General features: G+C 36.0%; 1 protein-coding gene and 1 pseudogene across 2 annotated transcripts in view; one reads left to right on the forward strand and one right to left on the reverse strand.

The window, feature by feature from the left end:
* Positions 1 to 513: 513 nt before the first annotated feature.
* On the reverse strand, positions 514 to 19,577 carry LOC140514756 (DNA-directed RNA polymerase II subunit RPB4 pseudogene; annotated as a pseudogene).
* Positions 19,254 to 20,449, forward strand: part of GRID2 (glutamate ionotropic receptor delta type subunit 2) — a 1,741,897-nt gene continuing 1,740,701 nt past the window's right edge. For both annotated transcript variants that reach the window (XM_072624913.1, XM_072624914.1), the window contains exon 1: positions 19,254 to 19,746. In XM_072624913.1, the coding sequence (XP_072481014.1) occupies positions 19,659 to 19,746 (88 nt within the window). In that variant the 5' untranslated portion in view covers positions 19,254 to 19,658. The remainder of the gene's footprint in view (positions 19,747 to 20,449) is intronic.

Raw genomic sequence — 20,449 nt, forward strand, 5'->3', positions numbered from 1 at the left:
ACCTGCTACATTCCACCATTCACTCTTTCCCCTTCAGGGGTGGGGAATCTATAGCCTTGAGGCCACAAATGGCCCTCTAGGTCCTCAGTTGTGGGATTTGTTCTGTGAAGTTTGGATTCAGTCAAAGGGTCACACTTGAGCACCTAATGGGCCACATGTGGCCTCAAGGCCACAGGTTCCCCACCCCTGCTTAGTCATTTCTTTCTCAAAAAAAGAATGGAGAGAATTACACAAGCATCTACTTGCCTCCCTTGGAAACCTGTCATTAAGAGAAACCATCCTACAATCCCATTAAGATTCCATGGCATTCCTGGCTTTTGCTTCATCTCAAATATTCAGAGTCATCAGAATTCTAAGTGGTCACAAATTTGAATTAGTGCTGATGCAAGACTGCTCTGCAGTGCCTTGTCTACAAGAGGCTCAACTAACTTTGACTAAATTTCTGTACTGTCTCTGGAGGAAGCTTGAATTCTTTTGAGATTCAGAGGAGTTTAGAGGTCTGGGAATCTGCTACTAATACTGCAAACTCCTTTTTGTCTGAATATCATCAAGATTCTGGTGAAGATCCTCATCTTCAAATTGACCCTCCAGGCATAGAATCAGAACCTTGTTCTCTTCTGCTGTCTTGGGACAAAAGGTCACTAAATAGATCAACTTGACCTTATGAAACTTTTTCTGGACTAACAGATTCAAACAGTAAAAATGAATTCCTTGTCTTAAATTAAAAAAAGAAACTACAACATTGAATGTTAAAGTTGTCATGAAGACCTCTGAGTGGTCCTGCTTTTTCTCTGCACTCTCATTCAGTTACCTTTTCTTCTGTAGCATAGGGACTGAATTCAGAAGTGTTACTGCTGTTTCAAACTCTTTGGGTAAGATGAGTTATAGGGAATCTTCCTCCACATCACCAGCTCTAAGGTCACTGCCTCCTGCCTGCCATCACCCTCTGGCTCTGCATCATCTCAATGACCTCTTGACATAGGAAAGCAGTATCCTATTTGGATTTGTCTACTGTATTTAAGTTGGAGAAGTCATGAGAGAAGCAAATATTAAATATTATAAAAGGCAAAAATGCTAAAATTAAACACAATAGTCTTTGCTTATTATGATTTTATGAAAGTTTTTTTAAGCATATCAATGGAAATACAACCTAGACCTCAAGTACAACATGTTATTAATTTGAATATGATTGGTTAATAGGTACAGTGAATTGCTAAGTTCCACAGTACTCATAGCATACAAAGATTAAATTTGTTTCAGGCATGACTGCCATCTTGTGGACACATGCTAGAATAGGGGAAGGGTCCATTGTCCTTAATGGTGACATTTTACCTCCCACTAAAATGTTTTGGATTTCATTCATTATTCCATGTCAGATGCCAATTCACCCTCTAGGCAAAAGAATTGAGAGAACATGTAATTGAATATCATAACTAGTGCAAAGGACTCCTTGGACCTAGAAACCCAGCTCTGGATTATCTATAGGAGAAAAAAATAATAAAAAAGTTTTCTCATAATTCAGCTTTAAAAGTATGTCAGTAGTAGAAAGGAAAAAAACACAGGCTGCACTAAATATTTAGAAATGCTAATGATGAATTAAGTGCTAAATACAGTAAAGATTCCCTTAAGTTAGTAGAGGCAACCATCTACACTCCAATACAATGGGGGAACAACTTGGCATAAGGAAAGAAGGGAAAGAGAAAGACAAAAAAATCTAATTAGGAGGTATAATAAGAGAAATGGAAGATATTGGGGCAGGGAGAAACTGAGCAAAAAATTCATAGGTTAAACTTTAAAAATAAAAGTCACATCAATGGTAGGACTAATTCAAAGAATGGAGGGAGATTTCTTTGCATATACACATGCACACATACACATTTTCTTTTACCCTCCAATGACAAGCTCAGGTATTTAAGTATATAAATGAGACTAATAAAATGTGAAAAGCAAACATATGAAATGCATTTTTTTTGAAAAACTAAGAATTGTCAACTCTCCAATGTTTCATAATTCATTTATAAACTTCCATTATTTACCAATAGTTCTATTACTTACCCAAAATTATACATGTAGATTTTAATATGCCAGGGACCAATTTTCCTTATGTGATCCTTTAAAAATGGTTTTTTCTATATGTGACATAGTTTTTGTTACTGATGTCTTTAACTACATAGTGGTTGATAGTATCTATATTTTTGTGTGTTTTTTTTGATTTGCATCACTTCACATAAGTATTCCAAATTTCTTTGAATTTTTCATAATTGCCATGAGGCTCAATAAGAATTCTAATTACATTTATTTATTATAATTTGTTCAGGCATTATCCTGTTGTTGACAGTTCTTTTCCAAGTGGGATTTTGATTTTTAGGTTTTAGTTGTTGTTGTTATTGAAAATAGTACTTCTAGGAATAATTGTGTAAAGATAGTTTTTTTCCTCTACAGTCAATAACCATTTTGTGGTCTAGCTACAGTCATTGAAATGCCTGCATTCAAATATTTGGGAAAGGGTATTTTGCTTGAGTTGTTGTTCATAGCCTTAATTTATTTTTGTGTCCTACATGTTGTTTGACATAGTAAAAGTAAATTAATTTCAGTTCACTCACAAAATAACACTGTGAAATGAGTATCTTAAATTGACATTAACAGCCAGGTTCCAAAATTGCTTCCTCTGGAGATAGAAAAGGACTGTCCTATTAAGAATCTGCTCTATAATAGTGTGGATGATGCTTGTATTTCAGAAATCACAATGAATTCTAAAATAACATTTTAATATATTTTTGTAATAATTATTATACATTTTTAATAAAACAATACCCATTTCAAGACTGCGTTTTTGAGCATCTTTTGTGATATTGCTCAACATAAGAACACAGGGTTTTGAAAACTGAATTTTTATTCAAACATCAAATGAATCTTTTAAAAATCTGAGAAATAAAATCTGTCACTTTCTGACTCCTAAATAAAATTAAAACTGAAATCCTTACTTTATTAGAATCATAGGAAGAAAGAGTCTCTTGAGATAATTTCATTTGATTCGTTCATTTTACAGATGAAGAAACTGAGATAGTCTTTTACCCAGCATCAAACAGGTGATAAGTGGGATCACCTTAGGGATCATCAGGAATCCAAAAGAAATCTTTGTTTTGTACATAAATCTTTTGGAAATACTCCCAAGCTAAAAAAAAAAATACTGAAATGTTTTAAAGTGAGTATGTGGGCTGACATACACTAAAACAGAAAAAAAATATGCCCAGTCATTGGGTTAAGCATCAAAATTCTTCACATTACCTAAAATGAAATTTAAAATAATAACCAGAATCCAAATCAGAATAATAGCTAACCCTTATGAAGCACTTTTGAGTTTTGCATGGTGAATTACAAATATCATCTCATTTGATCGTCACAACCCTGGGACGTAGGTGTTATTATTATCCTTATTTTAATGATGATGAGACGGAGACATGGAGAACTTAAATGACTTTAGAACTATACTAGTAACTAGTAAGTATCTGAGCCCAGATTTGAAATCAAATAATCCTGATGCTAGGCTCAGTGCTGTGTCTACTGTACACTCTGGCTGCTTTAAAAAAGGAAGTGCTTAATATTATTTTTTTTCATATGATACATTTCACATCAGTAGAGTTCTTCACTTACACTTACATGCAACTTTATATTTCTGATTTTTTTTTCATAAAAAATACATTCCAAGGTTTTGTTATTTAGCAATGTAATTCAATTTAAATATTTTTTAATCAATTTATAGTTGAATTCAATTCAGCAAATATATATCAAGCACCTAATATGTGCTAGGTGTTAGTATGCAAACATAAAACCAATAGTGTTTTTTTTTTTTAAAGGATTTTACCTTTTACTTAAAAAAAAGACTGATTTAAAAGATGTTATATTCCACTTAGGGGCAGCTAGGTGGTGCAATGGCTAGAACAGAGGGCCTGGAGTTCGGAAGATCTGAATTCAAATAGGGCCTCAGCTACTTAGTAGCTGTGTGTCCCTGGGCAAGTCATTTAGCCCTGTTTGCTTCAGTTTTCTCATTTATAAAATGAACTGGAAAAGGAAATGGCAAAGCACTTCAATATCTTTGCTAAGAAAATCTCAAATGGGGTCCTGAAGAGTTGGATACAAGTGAACAACAAATCATTCTTCCTGGGGAATATAATTTCTGTACAGGTAAGAAAACACAAAATATGTACAAAGTATGAAGGCAGTATTTTAAAGTAATTTTAAGAATAAGGCTGTATTAAGAACAAGGGTGGTGGGGTCAGGAAAGGTCTCATGTAGGAGTTGACATCTGAGCTGAGCTTTGGAGAAAGTTAAAGAAATTCTGAGGCAGAGTTGAGAAAGTTCATTCCAAATATAGGGGACCACATGTACTAAGGCATTAAAGTGGGAGATGGAATGTCATGCATAAGATTATGGAAATCAGAGTACATAAGAGGGAGTAATGTTATACCAAGGAAGTAGGGAAAGGAAGGAAAAAGAAGGAAACAAATATTTGTTAAGTTCGTATCATTTACTGCACTAAACTCCTGTACAATATTTTCTTATTTGAGCCTCACAACAACTCTGGGAGGTAGATACAATTGTTGTTCCCATTTTATAGTTCAGTAAACTGATTTCCTATATACTACATATTCCTATATACTATATAATTATTCAATATATTATCTGTTCATATATATATATTTCATAGATAGGGTACCACTAAAGTGACATGCTTGGATGTGCATTTTTGAAATACCATTCAGCATGTGAGATAAAGATGTATTATAGAAAAGGTAGATTAAAAGAAGGAAAACTAATTAGGAAACTACTGCTGTAGTCTAATGAGAGGTGTGTGTGTGTTCATCCTTCATTGCCAAAGAAGACCATGCCATCAGAAAAATGATGACGTGACTTGCACTTGACTTTGTTTTGGTTGAGGAAGGACTATGCCGCTCACCAGTCTCACTTCTCCTCCAGAGCCGTCTGGAGCCAGTGACCAGATATTCATCAGGATGACTGGAGAAGACCCAGGATGAAGCAATTGGGGTTAAGTGACTTGGCCAAGGTCACACTGGGTCCTGAAAGAGGACAGAGCTTATATGAGGTGAGAACAGGGTGTAAATGTGAGTGGCATTGTAGAAGGAAGATTGATGATACTTTGAAAATAATCAGAATGGGAGGTGAGGGAGAGAAAAGAGTGAAGGATGATGCTAAAGTTATGAACTTAAATTATTACATTGATTTTGGTAACCTCAGCAGAATAATTAAGATGTTTATAGGCCATATAGGTGGAATCATCCAGCAGACAATTGGAGTGGGGTCCTGGAGTTACAAAATGATACTAGAACTAGATTTACAAATCATCCACATAGAAAAGATAACTGACCCCATGAGATCATGAGATACTCCAGGGAGAGAGTGTAGAGAGAAGAGATGGGAAAGAGACAAGTGAGCAGGAGCATGTAATTACCCTGCAAAAGAAAAACAAAGTGTAGCAAAAGGAACAACAAAGTGAATGAGAAGTAAACCAAGAGAGAATATAACACTTAAATCAAGGGAGAAAAGAGTATATCTATGAGTCATAAATGTTGTATGTGTGTATAATATGTAATAAATTATTGATTAATAAAGTATCTTCCATGGTTTTGCTTGGGTTTCAACATAAAGTAATACTAAAGATTATTGATGCCACTTCTGTATCTACTGTTAAAATTATTTAAATATTTTTATGTGAATATTTTTCTAATGTTGAAATATTTTTGCATCCCTAGTATGAATTTAACTTAGTAATATTGACTATTTTTAATATATTGCAGTAATCTTTTTGTTAAGATTTATTTGAAAATTTTGCATCAATACTCATTAGTGAAATTCATCTATAGTTCTTTTTCTCTGTTCTATCTCTACTTGGTTTTGGTATTACAATCAAATTAATTTCATAAAAGGAATTTTGTAGAGGACCTTTTGTCTTGGTTATTTGTGAATAATATAGAGTGGATAATTAATTGGTCTTTAAATATTTGTTAGAATTCATCTGTAAATTTTGTCCTCTTCAAGGTTCCCTTTCCCTCACCCCTCCAAGTTAGCAGTTCCTTAATGTCTTGTTCAATTTATTTTTCTGAGACTATAACAGTAAGCACCCCAAAGTAAAATCTCACTCTCAGAGTATTTATACACATTTTAGAGCCAGAGGGCATAACCTTCTGTCTCAGTGTCTCAATAGGAAAAGCAAAAGGTATTTAGGACCCCCTACAAAACAACTCCCCTAATCAAGCTTCCCACGATGGACAGGTCCATCAATGGGTGGGAAAGATCTTTAATCACATTATTCAATCAGAAGCACTTTTAGTAAAACAAAAATGATCCTAATTTGATTGCCATTACAGAGACTAAAGCATTTAAATCTCTACTTGTTTCATTTATTTGGACAGTTTGTTTTTAAGAAATCATCCATTTCTATAAAAATTTCATTTTTTTCTGGCACATAATTGTATATAGCAGTTTCTAATAATCCATTTTGTTTTCACTAGTTATTATGAATTCAACTTGTTTATTTTAATTTTGGTAATTTAATTCCCTTCTGAACTTTGGATGGGTCAAATTAGCTAGTTATGAGAGGTGAAACTGTAGAAGTTTTCAAAATGTGGTTTGTAGACCTCTGCACATCCTTGAAATCTTTTCAGGGGGTCCTTAAGGTCAAAACAATTTTCATAATAATACTAAGATTCTATTTGCCTTTTAAAATCCTCCCTTCTCCAACTACTTATCTGTGTGAAGACAGATTTTCTTAATATACTTCAACCATAATAATAAATTTGCAACAGATTGGATGCAAAAGCAGATAGGACAATCCAGCTGTCATCTATTAAATCAGACATTAAAGAGATCTGTAAAAATGTACAAATCCATGACAATTTCCTTACTAATTTTTTGTTTTGAGAAAATATAGTTATTTTAGATAAAAGAACATTATATTAACATTTGGTTTGCTATCATTTAAAATTAATTAATAAGCTTTAAAAACTTATCATTACTAATTTCTAATGATGTAAATATTAATAGATATACCCTACATAGACTAAAGCTCTTTGAAGTGCACAATTATTTTTAAGAGTATAAAGAGATTCTGAATTTACTAGACTGTGGGTTTAGTGGAAAGGGAGCTGCCCTGGAACAGAGACCTTCCTTCAGGTCCCATCTCTGACATATTGGCACAACACTTGAATTCCCAGGGCTCTTGGCAGCTCACTAAGACTTCAGTTTGCAGAGAAGGTTACTATCCATCAGCTTACCAGTTTGTTAGTTTAGAAAACAATAATACTTTGGTTTATCAGTTTTTCAGTCTTTTTATTTTCAATTTAGATTCTTCCCCTTATGGTTACAACAGTATTATTAATTTGCTGGTTCTTAATCATTTAAGATTTAATTGTCAATTCATTATTTCCTTTTAAAGATATTAATATATTTTCAGAAATGCAGATTCTACTAATCATTGTTTTAGTTGCATCTCATGCATTTTGTAAAGCTGACCCACTTATTATTTATAATGTCTTTAAATAATCTCCATTTAGGTATGCATCTTTATCTTGTGTTTCTTTTCTTGATGACTACTATTATTATTCTATGCTCTAAAAAACAATGTCTTTAGTATTGTTCAGCCTTTTAAAATTTATTTATGATATCTTTATCCCTCATTGTTTATTGATCATGAACATCATTAAAATATTTGAATGTGAGCCTCCATACACACAAATACACCCATATGCACACGTATATACACACACATATGCATGTGTATGTATAATTACACAAACTACTGCAATAATAAAAGGTGTGTCCCAAAAATTTTAATAGGGGGCTACACTGTACATTAAATATGTATGAAAAATTAAAAGCTAAACTACATAATCAAATGACATCATAATTAGGATATTTTTTAATGGTATAAAATCTGTTTTTTTGTTCTCACTAAAAGAGAGAATAATATGATTAAATATATTTCATTCTCTTTTGAAACTTGGTAATACTCTGTCAAAAAAGCCATTCATTCAAATTAGTTTATTTAGATACTTGGTTTTAATGGTTCTTATAGCTGGAAAAGATAACTCACAATTCACATAGAAGAAGGCATTTTTTAACTTCACTTAATAATCATGATATGTATTTTTCAATCTCACTCACCAGTTATGAAAACATTTTGGTTGAAATTTGGTCAGTATTTCAAAATTTTTTAAATTCTTTTTTCAAATTTTGAAATGTCAAAATCAAATTTAATTTTCAAAATTTCAAAATTCCCTGATGTCTATGAGTTGTTCTTGCAAGTTTTTCACTTGCAAAATGTTTCATTTTTATGTTTTTCACATTTGGTTTAAAAGCCCCATTGAAACTCTGAAAGATATTTAAACAGATTTGAAAAGTATTTTTTCTAAATTTTTAGGGGTAGAGTCAAGATGGTGGAGTAGAAAGACACACATACTCTAGCTCTTTCCCCACAGTCCATAAAATACCTGTTAAGAAAGACTCTAAACAAATTCTAGAGCAGCAGAAGCTACAAAACAACAGAGAGAAAGAGATTTCCAACCCAAGGTAGCCTGCAAGGCCAACAGGAAAGGACTATCACATGGGGCATGGAGTGGAGCACAGTCCATGGAGCACAACCCAGCCTTGGCACCTGCAGGAACAGAATGGGAGCAAGCCTTAGGAGCGAAATCCCTGGCAGCAGCTTCAGTTCTCAGATCCCTCAACCCACAAACACCAAAGACAATTTCAAAGGTCAGTGAGAAAGCTTTTTTACCTGGGTGAGAAGGGAGCAGGGTCCTCCCCTCCAGGTGGCTGCAGCAGCAGCAGCATCCATTTTTGGAGCCTTCAGCCTAAAGACCCTGGGGGAATTGAGCCACTGATCTAAGTCTCAGCCCTGGGTGGCAGCTCTGGGATGAGGAAGAATGCTGGCATGTTAGAGGTCATGGAGGCTCTGGAAAGGAAATTCTACTTGCAGATCCTGGGCAGAAAAGCTTTGGTAGCTCCCAGATCACAGTGCAGGCCAGGAGAGGAGTAAACTCTTCTCTCTTGATTGTGCCAGCTTGGAGGAACTTAGAACTTATAGGTCCCAGAGTATACCCTCCTCTTGACAAATTAAAGTAAAAGTCAAGTAACTGGCTGGGAAAAATGCCCAAAAAAGGGAAAAATAAGACTACAGAAGGTTATTTTCTTGGTGAACAGGTATTTTCTTCTATCCTTTTGGATGAGAAAGAACAATGCACATCATCAGAGGAAGATCCAAAAGTGAAGACTTCTTTATCCCAAACCTCCAAAATAAATATTTTATGGTCTCAGGCTATGGATTTTGAAAGGATTTTGAAAATCAAGTAAGAGAGATGGAGGAAAAATTGGGAAGAGAAATGAAAGCAATGCAAGAAATTCATAAAAAAGCAAGTCAACAGCTTGCTAAAGGAGACCCCAAAAATACTGAAGAAAATAACACCTTTAAAAATAGGCTGACTCAATTGGCAAAAGAGGTCCAAAAAGCCAATGAGGAGAAGAATGCTTTAAAAAGCAGAATTAGCCAAATGGAAAAGGAGGTTCAAAAGCTCCCTGAAGGAAATAGTTCTTTAAAAATTATAATGGAGCAGATGGAAACTAGTGACTTTATGAGAAACCAAGAAATTACAAAACAAAACCAAAAGAATGAAAAAATGGAAGATAATGTGAAATGTCTCATTGGAAAAACAACTGACCTGGAAAACAGATCCAGAAGAGACAATTTAAAAATTGTGGGACAACCTGAAAGTCATGACCAAAAAAAAAAAAGAGCCTAGACATCATCTTTCATGAAATTATCAAGGGAAATTTTCCTTATATTCTAGAACCAGAGGGCAAAATAAATATTGAAAGAACCCATTGATCACCTTCTGAAAGAGACCTGGAAAGAGAAATTCCTAGGAATATTGTAGCCAAATTCCAGAGTTCCCAGGTCAAGGAGAAAATATTGCAAGCAGCTAGAAAAAAAAAGTTCAAGTATTGTCGAAATACAATTAGGATAACACAAGATCTAGCAGCTTTTACATTAAGGGATAAAAGGGCTTGGAATGTGATATTCTAGAATTCAAAGAAAGTAGGATTAAAACCAAGAATCATCCACCCAGCAAAACTGAGTATAATACTTCAGTGGAAAAAAATGGTCATTCAATGAAATAGAGGACTTTCGAAAGCATTTTTGATGAAAAGACCAGAGTTGAATAGAAAATCTGACTTTCAAACACATGAATCAAGAGAAGTATGAAAATGTAAACAGGAAAGAGAACTGTTTACATTCCTACATGGAAAGATAATATGTGTAACTCTTGAAACTTTTCTCAGTATTTGGGTAGTTGGAAGGATTATACAGACACACACACACACACACACACACACACACACACACGGCACAGGATGAGTTGAAAAGGAAGGGATGATATCAAAAAAATAAAATTAAGGTGTGAGAGAGGAATATATTGGGAGGGGAAATGGGGAAATAGAATGAGGCAAATTATCTCTCATAAAAGAGGCAATAAAAAGCTTTTTCAATGGAGGGGAAAAGGGGGAAAGTGAGAGGGGAAAAGGGGGAAAGTGAGAGGGAAAAAGTGAAGCCTACTCTCATCACATTTAGCTTAAGGAGGGAATAGTATGCACACTCAATTTGGTATGAAAATCTATCTTACAATACACAAAAGTAGGGGAGACAGGGATAAGCTGAGTAGGGGGATGATAGAAGAGAGAGCAAATGGAAGGAGGGAATAATAAGGAGTTTTCACTTTAGGGGAGGGACAAGGACTAAAGAGAGAATAAAATAAAAAGGGGGCAGGATAGGATGGAGGGAAATATAATTAGTCTTTCACAACACGACTATTATGGAAGTCTTTAGCAAAACTACACATATATAGACTATATTGAATTGTTTGCCTTCTCAGATGGTATGGATGGGGAGGGAGAAAGGGAGAGAAGTTAGAACTCAAAGTTTAAAGAATGAATATTGAGAATTATTTTTGCATGCAACTGGGAAATAAGAAATACAGGTAATGGGGTATAGAAATCTATCTTGCCCTACAAGAAAAGAGAGAAAATAGGGACAAGGGAAGGGAGGGGTGTGATAAAAGGGAGAGCAGATTAGGGGAAGGGGGTAATCAGAATGCATGGTATTTCCTGGCAGGGGAGGAGAGAGATGGGGAGAAAATTTGAAACTCAAAATCTTGTGAAAATGAAAGTTGAAAATTAAAAATAAATAATAGGAAAAAAATAAATTTTTAAGTACACAGATTAAACTCACAGAAGTGACCTACATATCTTATTTGGCAACAGAAGCTTAGTTTTTAAGGGCAGGAAAAAGGAACTGGACCACTAATTAGATTAGGTCTTTCTTTAAAGATGATGGCTTTAAGCTATTATTAACTAATATCTCAAAGGATAATATACTCTTCATCTTGTTTTTAATTTTTCTATTAATAATCTTCACAATTACACCTTTTTCAATAATTTTTAAATATTGAGTTCCACACTTTCCTCTTTTAGCCCCTCTCATATACACTGAGAAGTCAAGCAATATTCTATCTGTTATACATGTGAAGTCATAAAAAAATATATTCCATATCAGCCAGTTTTTTTTTTTAAACAAGGAGTGAGGATTCTGGAAGGATGGTAGAGCAAGGCAGGAGGTTACCTGGCTCTACCAAATTTCCCCACAAACAATCTAAAATGAAGTCTCAAAGTGAACATTAGTGTGACAGAAATAATTGAATGCTGGGGTAAAGCAGCTGTACAGCCCAAGAACCAGGGGCCCCTGCAAGGTTGTCACCAAAAACACTCTTAATCCCTGCAGTTCCTTCTAAGCCTGTAAGCTTCAGCTCATCCTCTACCCGAGAACCATATCTAAGGATTCTGTTCTCTCTAGGCAATGAACACAGCCAACAAGGCCCCATTCCTCTGGGAGTACATTCATCACAGTGTACTGACTCCTCTTCACCAACAGTCACAGCCTGGGACTTGGGTTTCTTGCTTATTGATTCGGGTTTCTGTTTCAAGGTATCTGCACTTTAGGAAAGCCCTGATCTCCCTGAGTGGTAGCCTGACCTGACTGAAATGCTGGTACCTTACAGTAGATGCACCAAACAACAACAACAAACAACAAGCCTTGGAGACAGCTGTGTCAGAGAAGGTCTCAGCTTAGGGAATTTTTGCCCCATTGAGTGTTGATCAGGGGAAGATTATAGGGCCTTCCTCTAGTATGAGACTTGAGGCCCAAGTGTACTAAAAAGATTAAAGAGGAGCAAGCACATGGTGGCAAGTATGGTCCCAGAGGGTGGGACTCTGCTGACTGTTGTCTCTAGAGAGAGAGGAGGATCCCTGGATTTGGTTCCAGTGTAGAGAGGTGAACTGAACTTGAAGTCTCAGGAAGGACTGCAAAGAGTGGAGTTTGGCCAAGATTCAAGGGTAGAGAGAAGTATCTGGGGTCATGTCCTTAGATAGGGCTCAGAAAGCAACAGCAGGAAAAACCTGAAGCCTGAGACAGACATGATCCTTCACACTTCAAGACTATAGTCTGATTTAAAGTAAAGTTAACAGCCAAGAAATAGGCCACTAGAAAAAATGTGTAAGCAGAAGAGAACAAACCTGCCATAGATAACTAGTATGGTGATAAGAGAATATCTGGTTCAAACTCAGCAGACGGTGAAGTCAAACTCAGAAGAAGATAGTGAAGTCGAAACAGCTACTTCTATTTCAAATAAAAATGGAGAATAGTTACAAGTCCAAAAAGAGTTCTTGGAAGAGTTTAAAAAGGACTTTAAAAATCATATAAGAGAGATTGAGGAAAAAAATGAAAAATGAGTAATGCAAGAAAATCAAGAAAGTTATGAAAATAAAATCAATCAATTGGAAAGGGATATCCAACAACTTCTAGGAGAAAATAAGTCCTTAAAAATTAGAATTGGGCTAATGACTTCATAAAAAAACCAAAAAATAATCAAACAAAATCAGAACAATGAAAAAATAGAAAATATGAAGCATCTCATTAGAAGAACAACTGACCTAGAAAGCAGATCAAGGAAAGACAATATAAGAATTATTTGATTACCTGACAGTTATGATAAAATCAAAGAGTCTAAACTCTATACTTCTAGAAGTGAAGGAAAATTACCCTGGTATTTTAGAGTAGAGGGTAAAATTGAAATTGAAAGAAAAATCCACCAATCACCAAGTAATCATAAGATGAAAAAGATCCCAAGATAAAAACTCACAGTAGCATCACTGTTAAGTTTCAGTGCTACTAGGTCATTGAAAAAGAAATTAAAGGACTACCAGAACAACAAGAACTACAAACAATTAACAAAGAAAAAAGAATTTAAATACTGGGGAATTGCAGTCAGAATAACATAAGATTTAGCAGCTTCAACATTAAGAGACCAAAAGGCATGAACAGGATATTCTGAAGAACAAAGGAGTTGGGTTTGCAATCAAGACTAATTTACCCATCAAACCTCAATGTAATCCTGTATGGAAAAAAAAAGATGTTAAATGCATCAACAGATTTTCAGGTGTTCATGAGGAAAAGACCAGAAATGAACAGAAAATTTGACCAACAAAAATCAGGAGGAATATAAAAAGAGAAATGTGAAATACTAATGATAAGAGATTTAATAAGATCAAAGTCTTCATTTTTTTTTATATAGCAACACATTATCTGTAACTCTTGAGAATGTTATCATTACTAGGGTAGTTTGAAGGAAAAAATATATATAATGTACATATGTATGCATACGTATATGTAGAGGGCTTGGGGTTGAGTTGAAAATAATAGGATGATCCTAAAAATTAAAATTAGGCAGGGAGAGGTAAAATGGAGCAATTCTGTCATTCAAGCAAGGCAAGAATGGAAGAACTGTTACAATGGAGAGCAGGAGGGCTGGTAGTGCTACAACCTTATTCTCATCAGAACTGGGCTAAAGAGTGAATAACATAAAAAGATACATAACCTAGATACAAAGAGAGATATTACATGAAAATTAGAAGAACATGAATAGGAGAACAATTTATAAATAAATGATAGAGAACTAAGTTAATTGTAAAATGAATGATTTCTAATACATTAAATTAAAAAAGGTGTTGTACAAATAAAACATGACCAGAATGAAAGCAGAAAATTGGGAAAAAATTTCATTGACAGTTTCTCACATAAAGGTTGCATATCTCAAATATAAAAAGAACTTTCTCAAAATATCTAAGAATATGTCATATCCCAATTGGTAAATGGTCAAAAAATATGAACAATTTTCTAATGAATACATTAAAACAAGTTATAGTCATATAAGGAGTGCTCTAAATCATTATTGATTAGAGAAACGCAAATTAAAACAACCTTGATAGATAATTTTACACCTACCAGATTGGCTAAAGTGATTGAAGGGGAAATTAACAGATGTTGTAGGGGAAATACCCACATTAACTATAAAGGATATATTAAAAAGATACTATCTGCATCCAGAGAAAGAAATGATAAATACAAGTATGTATAAAGTAATATATACACAGACATACACAAACATACACAGTTACCTGTTTGTGTCTAAAGGTGGTCACCTCTAAGGTGAGGGAGAGAAGAAAAAAAGGGAAAAAAGAAATTTATATGACAGCTGTTGAATATTTAAAACAAATAGCAAGTTGTACACAATACGTTTGCAGATTTATGTGCAACCATCTTTTAAAAAAATTATACTGTGATTTGAAAATGCTTGTTTCCATAAATTAAAAATAAAATAAATTATAAAAAATAAAACCCAGAATTTGGCAATATACTTACAAGAAACACATTTAAAAATGGCATACATAGTAAAACTAAAAGGCTAGAGTAGAATTTATTATGCTTTAGCTGATGAAAAAAAGCAGGGGTAGTAATCATGATCTCAGACAAAGTTAAAGCTAAAATAGATTTAATGACAAGAGACAAAGTGGGAAACTACATTATGATAAAAGAAACCATAGATAATGAAGCAATATCAATACTAAATCTATATGCACCAAATGCACCCACATTTTTTAAAGAAAATGCTAAATGAATTATAGGTGGAAGCAGATAGCAAATTTATAATAGTAGAGGACTTTAACCTTCTCCTTTCAGAACTAGATAAATCTACCAAAAAAAGGTAAGAAAAATCAAGGAAATTAATGGAATCTTAGATGAGTTCAGCATGATGAATATCAGGAAGGAATTGAAGGGGAATGGAAAGGAATATAACTTTCTGAGTGACATATTTTATCTTTAAAAAACTGAGCACATATCAAGGTATAAAACTTTATGGTTAATTGCAGACAATCAGAAATACTAAGGATGTGGAAAAATTGGGACACATACACTGTTGATGGCGTGGTGAAGTACTTCAACTACTTTGGAGAACAATCTGGAGTTATGCCTGAAGAGTTATAAAACTGTGCATATTCTTTGACCCACCAATATCACTATTGGGTCTGTTTCCCAAGGTGATCAGGGGAAAAGGAAAATATTTATAGTAGCTCTCTTTATGGTGGCAAAGAACTAGAAACTGAGGGGATGCCCATCAGTTGGAGAATGGCTAAATAAGTTGTGGTATATGTCATAGGATACTACTGTGCTATAAGAAATGGTGAGCAGGTTGATTTTAGAAAAAACAAAGCAAAACTTGCATAAAATAGTGGAGTGAAATGTGTAGAACCAAGAGTATGTTGTATACAGTAACAGCAATATTGTTTAAAGAATAATTGCAAATAACTAAATTATTGTATTATATTCAAATCACCTACAGAACACCTATGCAGATACTATCCACCTCTAGCAAAAAAACCTAATAAATAGAAGTATGCATATGTATGTGTGTACATATGTATATATGTGTGTCTATGCATATATGCATATGTACACACATGTATCTATGTCAAATTGTGCCCTTTTCTAGCACAGCATGGGATGGAGAGAGGGGACAGTTCAAAACTTAAAATGTAACAAAAATAAATTTAACTTAATTTAAAAATCAAGAAAAATAAAGTGAACAATGGTATGCTTAAATCCGCACTCACAGTTCATCTGTTCTCTGTCTGGAGGTAAAGAGCATTTTTCATCATGAGACCTTTGCAAGTTTGGATCATTTGATTGATGCAAGTAACTAAGTTTTTCACAGCTGGTCATCATTACAATACTGTTGTTACTATGTAAAATATTCTCATGTTTCTGCTCACTTCATTTTGTATCACTTCATGTAATTCTTCTCAGATTTTTCTGAAACACTCCTAATTATTCTTTATAGCTATTTCATCACAATCATAACTACAGCTTGTTCAGTCATTTCACCATTGATAGCGCCCCCTCAATTTTCAATTCTTTGTCACCACAAAAAATAGCTGGTATAAATATCTTTGTACATATAAAATCTTTTCCTTCTTTTATCTCTTTGGGGTAGAGACCTAGTAGTGGCATTTTGGGGTCAAAGGCTATGCACAAGTTTAATAACCCTTTGGTATAGTTCCAAATTTCTCTCCAGAATGGTTTGTCTCGTTTATAATTCCACCAATAGTGCATTAGTGTTCCTATTTTTCCATATACCCACCATCATTTGTCATTTTCTTTTCTTGTCATGTTAGCCAATCTGATTGATATGAGGTGGTACCTCAGAACTGTTTTAATTGTCAATTCTCTACTTATTAGTAACATAGAGAATTTTTTCATGCAACTATTGATAGTTCTGATATCACCGGAAAAATGCCTTTTCCTATTCTTTGACCATTATCATAGAAACACTGCCAAATTTCCTCCTGGTTTTCTTCTTTCCTTCTAATTTGGTTGCATTGGTTTGTTTGTGGAAAAACTTCTGAATTTCATGGAATTCAAAATGATCTATTTTAACTTCTTTCTTTCTCTAGTTTGGTCATGAACGCTTTCCTTTTCCATAAAAGTGACTTATAGTTTTCTATGTTCTTCTAAACTTATGATGATATCATCCTTCATGTCTAAATCATGTACCATTTTGACCTTATGTGAACTGTTGGTCTATGCTTAATTTCTGCCAAACTACTTTCCAGTTTTTCTGCAGGTTTTGTCACATAGTGAGTTCTTGCCCCGAGAGCTTTGATCTTTGGGTTTAATCAAACATTAGAGTACTTTGTAAACCAAAGGAAATATGTTTTAAAGAAAACAGATTCCTTGAATACAGCGATTGTTGTTACATGTCTGTGTCTCCTACTTGTAAAAGTAAATGGGATGACTTGATAGAAGCTATAGAATAGGTAGAATTAGACAGTGTTAGTAGGTTGAATGAAATGTAGGAATAGGGACGGGGACTAGATCTGTGATTCCATCAGTTCGGGAAACTCCCAGAGGTAAAATATATATATATATAGGTATAGGTATAGGCCTTCTCTACAATTTAAAGACTTAGAGAGTTGCTTAGAGAGTTGAGGTCATTGAAAGCAAATGACTTGTTCAGGGTCACACAGCCAGTATGCATGGAGAGGAAGGAGTTAAACCTAAGTCCTCTAAGAAGACAGTTCTCACTGCCATTGTTGCCCTTTGTTACACCCTCAGTGAGGGCTTAAAATATGCAAGTACAGAAAGGCAAAGATAAGCAAGTTATTGGAGGGGGTGCCTTGGAGCTTGGGAGTGTGTAGATTTAGATTGTGGGCTAAAGAAAGATGGATATAATGACTTCATGGGAGGGAAAAGTTCAATTATGGGAGAAGAGGTTAATGAGGTTAATGAAAGTGGGAGTGAATCAGAAGGACATTATATATGACATTGAAAGGCAGGTGAAATAACCTCAAGATTCCCTAAAGGACTCTGATCCGAATTATCCTTAAGTACTATCATGTCTGCTTACCTCTTTTACTGAATTAGACCGTAGGTCACCTGCATTTTTTAAAAAGCCCCAAATAAAGCTTTTTGGAAGATAAATTAAATACCAGACAAAAAGGGGCCATACAGGCCAGGTTTGGGTGCTGTGATTATGTGGGAAAAGCTTAGATAAAACCTGTTCTCTCTGCTTGGCAGAACTGTCATTCAGCCCTATCAAGTCACCCTCCATGGAAGAGCAACTCCCTCCTTCGGATTTTATCTGTATAAAATAGTTACTAAACTATCTCTTCTATGATAACAGAATATTTTAGTTATGCCTTTCAATGTTCTTCAATCTGGTTTATTTGTTTTAGATTTTAGTAATTCTCACTCCCCTCCCCCTTACAAAATCACGGGGGCGTAGGAGGGTGGCAAGAGAACACAGTTTAGAAAGTAATTGGCATCACCTGTCCTTTTAAAACTTTGAAATGAGGAGCTTAATAATAGCTTTCTAGGTCTCCTCCCTTAGTGGCTAGGTGTCCCTGATTTTTTAACCAACGGGGCTATTTCCATTCAAGAACTGGAAAAGTGGTACCTGTTGTAGTGACAAGGTTAAAAGATCAAGATAGAATGTGTAGGTGGCTTTTCGCCTGTTTTAAAAGGCCTTCCCGATTTTTTTTTTCTATTTCACGAGCTTGTGTTTTTCCCCCTCTTAACTCCTCCCCCCGCCCCCTACCCCCCTTAGTTGAAGATTCCACGGGAAATGAGAGCACTATTTTGTTTCTCCCTCGGATTGCAGATAGGGGGAGGAGGTGGTTATTAGAACCTCTCTGTCTCTCTTTCCCTCTCTCTTTTCTCCCTCTGCTTGATGGCACTGTTATCTCTTTCGCTCGCTCCTTCTCCTAGGTGATCCATTTCTAGGCAACGTGCAGGCTGGGGTTGAAGCTGCCAAGCTCCCTTCTCTCGATCTTTCTCTCTCTCTCGCTGCATCCATCCAGCCAGGAAGCTCCGAAAGGAGCCTGCAGCCCTATCAGCTGCTATCCTTTGCCTCCCTCCAGACACCGCTGCTCCCGCCAGCCAGCCGGCCGATCGCCTGCTCCACTACCTGGCATTACTGCCAGACAACCGGGCTTCCCCCTCCTTCCGAAGAAAGGGAATTTTCTCTGCATTACTATCTGCATTACCTCGAAGTTTACTGCGCCCCCCTCCTGCCCCCCACCTTGGCCAAGAGGCTTTTTTTTCCTGCAGGAATCTCGCTGCTTCTGTGCTACTGGTATTGGATTTTTTTCAAGGAAGGCAAGGATTGGGCATTCTCCACGGGTTGTTTTGGTGGAGGTTGGGGTTTGGGGTTTTATTTTTTTTGGTTGAGGGAGGAGGGGCGTCGAACATCCGGCAGGGGGTAGGGGCGGGGTGGGGGCGGGGGCTCCGGGCTGCTGGAAGTTGGTGCCATCGGGCTAGACCTGGACGGATTGTTCCCTGGCCCCGCCGCCCGCCCTCCCGCCAGCCTGCCCAAGGGATGGGGCTGGTTTGACAACCACAGCTGCCCCACAGCACTCGAGGCTGGATGCATTTCTTTAGTCAAACTGCAAACAACTCTGGGGATGCCAAAAAGCCCTTCAAAGTGACACAGCTTAGCGAAGGAGCCCTTCTGGTTTTGGAATTGTCCTCATATCCCTTCGCCTTCTTCGTCAGCTGCCAAACCTGTCCTCCAACGATCGGATTTTTTTTTCTTTAAAGCCTCTCTAAACTCCATCGTTACCTGAAACTCTTTCGACTGTACACATATAAATATAGATAGAGATTTTTAAAAACACACCCATATACACAGGAGGATATGGAAGTTTTTCCCTTGCTCTTGGTTATGTCCATCTGCTGGTCTCGAACCTGGGACTCAGTGATTGCGGATTCAATCATTCACATCGGTAAGAACGGGCCCCTGCGAATACTGGCCACCTTTATATATCTGTTGTACTCTGCCCCTCTTCTGTTTCTCCTTTTTATTTCTCCTTTCTTGCTTTCTTGAGCCCTCTTCTGTTCTATGTCCCTTTGCTCTTCCATCCGTCTTACACTTGCTTTATTACTATTATTATTTTTAATAACCAAGCTGCTCAAATCTTGACATATGATGGGTTGTTGAAAGTCCTGATGGTTTTGGATGGGTATGTGTAGATCAGGGCGTTGGGGTAGGCAGTAGGTGCTGAATACAAGTGTCAGACGAAAGAAGTTTAATTTAATGGACCCTTCCTTGGGTACTTATTTGCTCCTTTGAAGGATTGTTTTTGGACAGCAGAAGGTATGGGATGTATTTCAAAAAAAGAGTGGAAAGGCTTCTTTTCGAGCGAACAGGTGGTTTGGCAACGTGAGTCGGTTCAGTTTCCCAGCTCTTTTCCCACCGTGGTTAAAGAGGCTGTTGAATTTTATCACCATCACCATCCTTCCTCCTCCTCTTTCATTCCCTCTTTCTTCCCCTCCCCTCCGCGCGCGCTCAAGGAGCTGTCCCTAGCAGGCATGATAACTGCCTGAGAGCTCTCCACCAGGAGAATCTGAGCAGGAGAAATTGGGCCGGCGAGGCTGGCAGTACCAGATCTTCTATGCCCTCCCGTCCTCCCCAGGTCAGAGATAACA

The sequence above is a fragment of the Notamacropus eugenii genome, chromosome 7 (genome assembly GCF_028372415.1).
Source record: "Notamacropus eugenii isolate mMacEug1 chromosome 7, mMacEug1.pri_v2, whole genome shotgun sequence".
NCBI lineage: Eukaryota > Metazoa > Chordata > Mammalia > Diprotodontia > Macropodidae > Notamacropus > Notamacropus eugenii.